At 39.7% G+C, this 6,164-nt stretch overlaps 1 protein-coding gene and 1 long non-coding RNA gene across 2 annotated transcripts; both read right to left on the bottom strand.

The window, feature by feature from the left end:
• Nucleotides 1-163: 163 nt before the first annotated feature.
• On the bottom strand, nt 164-2,659 carry LOC126374539 (uncharacterized). The gene is made up of 3 exons (XR_007567459.1): nt 2,204-2,659; nt 1,532-1,571; nt 164-1,363 (listed from the first exon to the last, which is right to left on the bottom strand). It is a non-coding gene; the product is annotated as an uncharacterized LOC126374539 (long non-coding RNA).
• An 875-nt stretch (nt 2,660-3,534) lies between these two features.
• LOC126374333 (lipase 3-like) lies at nt 3,535-5,616 on the bottom strand. The gene has a single exon (XM_050020906.1). The coding sequence runs from the start codon at nt 5,550-5,552 to the stop codon at nt 3,648-3,650; it is 1,905 nt and encodes a 634-aa protein (XP_049876863.1). The 5' UTR covers nt 5,553-5,616; the 3' UTR covers nt 3,535-3,647.
• Between the last annotated feature and the right edge of the window lie 548 nt (nt 5,617-6,164).

A 6,164-nucleotide genomic window follows, 5' to 3' on the forward strand; every position in this document is an offset into this window, starting at 1 on the left:
GAAGGCGGGAAGCGACAGCGCGCCGCCGCGCAACCATCCTTATCTAGCAAATGTTCAGTCATATATTTGTCTCGCTTTCTCGATAACGCTTCCATGACAAATTGGAAAACGAGACGTCAAAACAAAGCGTGGGTTGGGTTGTTTTCAAATGTCAAACCTCAGAACAATAACTAAAGCATAGAAGGAAGGCTAAAATAGCAACAGAACTCTATAATTCTGCTCTACTTTATCTTACGGAACCGGCGTAATGTTAGACAAAGACGCATATACAAAAATTGTTTCGTAATTTCGTAGGTTGTCACAAGTTTTTCATTGCCTAGTGTTGGGTTTCACTTTAGTAATATGTCGATAAAATTAAATTTACTTACAATTAATGTCGATAAATTTTTTTTACAAGATTTCTTTTTGTAGGATGCAATTATCTTCTTGATGAAAGGAGACTCTGTCTCTGATAGGTAAGTATCTAACCATTTTTGGATTATATTGTCTGGTTTATATTAGTTTGGAGCTGCAGCTCACATTCAGGAAGGAAAGAAAATAGCCAACTGTTATCGTTTCATCGGTAAGTATTTTGTAATATTCGAATTTATTTATGATGTCATCCGCCGTGCACTGGTGTCGATCGACGTGCCGTGCAAATTGGAACCGCCGCCGCCGGGTCTAAGCCGCACAGACGGTAAGAGGCCCGATGGGGTCACGCCATAGACATAGAAAAGAGTATGGACTGGAAATACCTACAGAAAAAACGTGCCACTCTGTAAACATAAAATGGCGGTCTTTACTAGGGCTACAAGCTGTTTCAATAATAGGATTACCATACTCGTACCTACTAGATATAGCATTATACTTAAAAAAATACGGCATACAAGTATTCATAAGAGAACAGAAAGGGAAAGTAAAAGGTAGGTAGGTGGTGTACTGTATCTTTCGTGTAAAACTTGTAAGTATTGTATGTTGTGTGCAATAAAGTATATTTGTATTTGTAAAGGAAGGTTTAGTCAAGATTTATCTAAGTCGCTTACACAAATCTATAACATTCATTACATTCTTTATTGGGCGCAGTTCGTATCAACCTGGAGTGTTGGAGTAGGAGTAAATAAGAACAGGAGGTAAAATGAAATATAAATTAGATCGTAAATCTGTTCATTTTCATTAGCAAGTATTTATTTCACACGTTATTAATTATGTACATTATATTTACAATAAATACAAATTTATTAATTTCTAAACAGTGTCAATTTGCTTAGAAACTGTCTTTGTGACACCCTGTCACATTGTTTTTTTTTTCATTAAGTCGTTTGATCTTGAGGCGGGACTTGTTCAGCTTTTCTTTTAAATTTTTCATCTCGTCTTCTTGAACTGACTGAAATAAAGTTTAATAATAATGTTAAAATAGTATATGTACAAAATAATCTATAAAAATAAAAGTAAAATATATCTGATTTAAGTGCATTGTGCAGCTGGTTGAATTATACACTCTATATATGTATATCATGTTAAAAATATAAAAAAAGAAAATTATTTGATATACCTTTTCATGTAAATCCAGTCGACACTTTTGGATTTAATATCTGAAATCAAAGATAATAATAATTTACTTATATAAAACGTGTACAACTCATAATTGTTTAGACATAAAACAACTACAGACTTAGTATATACTAAGTTTATTAAGTACATAATAATATGTAGTTGAATGATAGATAGTATAAACGTGTTGTGATAACATGATACAAATATCTTATCTATCTATCCAGCAGTGAGATGATGCAGGCTAGGCTGAAATTTAAATTTAAACACCATTTCATCTGTCTGATCTATAATGTTCAATGTAGGAATAGCATCGTCTCGAAGACGCCTCCACTTTGAATTAGGAACACACATAAATGAATCCGCAGTAAAATGTTTCGAGCAAATACGGCTGTACTTATTTGGAATCCAATTTCGTCTATTAATGCGAATTATCCATTCTTTCTCTTTGTTATCGTCTACAGGAAATCTAAAAATTAAAAGTATCGATAATTTTAGTACATCACTATGGACAATCAACATAACCTCAAATCAATTCCGTATTCATCGATGAAACGTATAATATAATGGATATCTCAAATATTTTATGCTACAAATCTATTCAGCAAAACATATTACTTTCCTAAAATTGTTCAGCAGTTCACATTTCACTAGAAAATTACAAAAAACTTACCGATGAAACGACAGAAGTTGTTGGCTATTTTCTTTTCTTCCTGAATGTGAGCTGCAGCCCCATACCACACAAGACATAATGTCACACAGTCGAGACACTCAATTATTTGATATAAATAAAAGTTTCTTTCCATTTATTTGGAAAAATATTGTTAAATTATCACTTAAAACAATCTGAACACAAGACACTCGTAAACACAGTTGACGCGACCGTGTCAAATAGTTCGGTAAATATAAGTAAAATCTTCTTATGTATGTTACTATGTATTTGGCCGAGTTAAAATGAGTCCAATAGGTCCAAATGACATTTCATGTTGTGACAACCTCGGAAAAAATGAAGCAAAGAGCGAATCATTTGTCCTTTTCTCACTCATAGTTTGTGTCGTAAGCTAGAAGAGAGCCGGTTTATAGTTTCTGAATTCTTATTTTAGCCTTCCTTCTATGCTTTAGTTATTGTTCTGAGTGTCAAACAGTCAACCGTTTATAAACTGGCGCCATCTATTGAATGTCTTGAATATTAATATAATTGAAGAAATCTTTAAAAAAAATGTCAGCGTAGGTTGACAGCATACCTCTGTCTCTTTCTATGTCATGGATGTATCTGTCGTTCGTTCTCGTTCGTTTCTGTCTGTCAAAGTCAATCATCAAGTCAATCATCCATCAATCAGTTCAGTCTTAGTTCAGTAATCAGTAGTTATTTTATTTTGTTTACATAACAAAATCTGATCAAATCTAGAGGTTGCTGAGGTTGTTTACGTTTCGTAGAGTAGTCAGATGTAAGTATTTTATAAACCAGTTAAACATTTATCGTATAGCACGGTTTATTCCTGGTACATGCGATCTTCTACGTTTTTGAATAGCGACTTATTAAATTCTCATACCTTACCTACCTACCTACTTACTTTTTTTTTTTGTTGGGTGGCAAATAAGAAAGTTTGATAAATTATTTTAGAATACAATTAAGAAAACTTAAGTAAATGTCTATTTATTTATAATTCAACAAAAAAATGTGTCAATAATTGGATGTTATGAAGTTATTCTTTATAATTAATTATGTAAGGTAGGGTACCTATCTCTATAATTACAAGATTAATAAGTACTTACCTAAGAGCTAAGTAATTTTGAATTAAATAAGAACCTATTAATTGAAAAAAACAATATAGTATTTATTGTGTACTAAATTGTTAATCTATAATTTAATTTCAAAAGAAAATCTTTTTTATTTTGTATTAATTTTTATTTTTTCTTAAATCAAATGTGTATCTAACTTGAATACTGAGTCCTCATATAAGAAAATTATTATTTAAAAAGGGTTAAACAAACAAAAAGAAGTAATACTGATGGACGAATTTATTTAAACTCCTATGAGGTAAAAAAACAATACATCTTATAAATGAATGAAATGATAAACCTACAAAAATATACAATTACATAAGTTAATTATCCTAATAACCGTAGTTCTGCTGCTGGTTGGATTGCTTCTGGATGGACTGGATGAGCCTGTTGTAGACCATCTCAGGGGCGTTCTTTGAGAACTGGAAGTCCATGTTGCTGTAGTGCTGCACCTTGTACAAGTCCTTCACGTTGGGCAGCTCCTTGGCCAGCCTCTCCACGTCGCTGGGGTGCGCCAGCCAGTCTTCCTCGCTGTAGTACAAAGCAACTGGAGTCTGGACCTTCTGCATGTTGTATTTCGGGGGCTGCGCGCTTCCATACACTCTCTGGTTGATCTCCGCGCCGTAGTCGTACTTGGTGAACTCGTTGTGAGCGACGGCCTGCGCGTACTGCTTGATCTGGCGGGTGGAGGCGCCGGCGGGCAGGTGCTGCATGATCACCGGGATTAGCTCCACGTCCAGGTTCTCTACGCCGACGCCGGACATGACGAAGTTGATGTTGGAGCAGACGTTTCTGCAGCCGATCTCAGTCTCGCACATGGCGCCGCCGAAGGTGTTCACGAGCTCCTTGCTGGGCTTGAACTCGCCGTGTCCGAGCTGCTCGTGCAGGCGCTCGTAGAAGGCGCTGGTCGGCGCGATCATGCGGAGCAGCGGGCTGCGCACATTGGACATGTACGCCATTGGGGAGAGGGCGTACATCATGATGATCTTGTTGTTGTACTCGGGGCGGGCGGCGGCCAGAGCGAAGAAGGCAGTGGTACCCTGAGAGTAGCCGACGTAGTACAGTTTCTCCTGGCTGGAGGTCTTGAGAACGTAGTCGATCATAACGGGCAAGTCGTGGAGAGCGATCTCGTCTGTGCTGTACTGCCAGAAGTCGGCTTGGGCGGGGTGCTTGCTGACGTGGCGGCGGGAGTACTTGCTGCCGCGAGCGTTGCCCAGCCAGACTTCGTAGCCAGCGTCCGCCAACAGGTAGGCCAGAGACTTGCCGGGGCCCATCAGCAGCCAGTCGTCGGCGCTTCCGAGCAGACCGTGCATCAAGAACACGACTGGTCTCTGCACGAGGGTTTGTTCTTTCGGTTGGATGCGGAACAGAGTGAGGAAGTAGCCATCATCAGTCTTGATGGTGTGCGTGTCGACGGCGTACTGGTACTTGTTGAGGAGCTGGGTGGCATTAAGGTGGGCGTCTTCGTTGTCAGTCTTGGCCGCCTGTTCATAGGCTTGGTGGAAGATCTTCTTGTCTTCCTGGCTGACGTGCTTCATGGTTTTATAGGCTTCATTGAAGATCTTCTGAATGTCTTGCCTATCTACGGGAGTATTGGCATTGGCAGCGATCTCGACGCCTCTCCAGGCGACGGCATCGCCATAGGCGGGCCTCATCTCTGGCTGACCGAAGTACAGGCGGGTATTCAACTCGCCGGCATCAGCATAGACGGGCATGGCGTATTCGCTGTATATCTTTCTAGTTTCTTGCGAGCTCTCGGCGGAGGTGGAATCATGGGTTTGTTGGACCTGTTGTTTGGTTTGGCGGGTCTGATGATGCTTCTGTTTGTTTTGGCGGGACTGCTCGCCCTGTTGACGGTACTGAGGTTGCTGGTACTGCTCGTTCTGTTGACGGTACTGAGGCTGTTGGTACTGCTCATTCTGTTGACGGTACTCGGGCTGCTGACGCGATTGCTCGCTTTGTTGGCGGTACTCCTGTTGTTGACCGTACTCAGGTTGCTGCTGTTGGCGGTTTTTCTGGTTCTGTCTGCCGCTTTGCTGGTATTTAACATTGCGCTCGTTCGAGTTCTGGCGGGAGTCCTCTTGGCTCTGCTGTCCTGGGTACAGCTCTTGAGCCTGGTTGATGTAATCCAGAGGTTGGACAATAAGGCTGTCCTGGGGGTAGTACTGTCGCCTGAAGATGTGACCCGCTGAGTAGCGGGCCAGGGTGAGGAAGACAATGAGGCAGACGGCCTTCATGTTGTGGGAATGACGATTTTAAGTTGACAGTAAGGTTTTTATATACTTGAAATGTGTTGTCAGCACCACAGCCCGACTGCGTATGTGGGGACTATAAATGCAAAGTAAGCGGTGCACTGTTGAAACAAACATTATTAGGTACAATGTTAGCGTTTTAATTAAAATGCAATATTATTATGATTGTATACAGGCTGGTTTTTCTTTGATAAATGATTTAAATGTTTTTTAAAAGTCCAACTCGAAAGTTAGTATGGGAAAGTTTATAATTCAATACTTACTTGTGTGTGGTAATTCGTTATTCCTGCAAAAACAGAATTCCCGGGTAATGATAAGAAACTAGGACTCAGTTTTTTTTTATTTTGCCATATTGTAGATTTGTCGCAAATGGCATTAACTACTTAGCTGGACAAATGAGGAGCGCTAAGGACTCTCACGGTAAAAATAAGTACTTTCTCTAAGATTTAGTTTATCGTGTGAGTTGTGAGGTGGAATACCGACCTCGTCAACCCTGGTGCCAGGGTTATTTGCAATTTAAATAATTGGACAACATTCTGTATAGTCAATGGATATACACATCACTTGCCATGTCAGCGTATGCCACCCAACTATAGT

The sequence above is a fragment of the Pectinophora gossypiella genome, chromosome 17 (genome assembly GCF_024362695.1).
Source record: "Pectinophora gossypiella chromosome 17, ilPecGoss1.1, whole genome shotgun sequence".
NCBI classification, from domain to species: Eukaryota; Metazoa; Arthropoda; class Insecta; order Lepidoptera; family Gelechiidae; genus Pectinophora; species Pectinophora gossypiella.

Excerpts from the sequence above, each read along its gene's own strand:
- LOC126374333 (XM_050020906.1), bottom strand. The coding sequence starts at position 5,552 with ATGAAGGCCGTCTGCCTCATTGTCTTCCTCACCCTGGCCCGCTACTCA.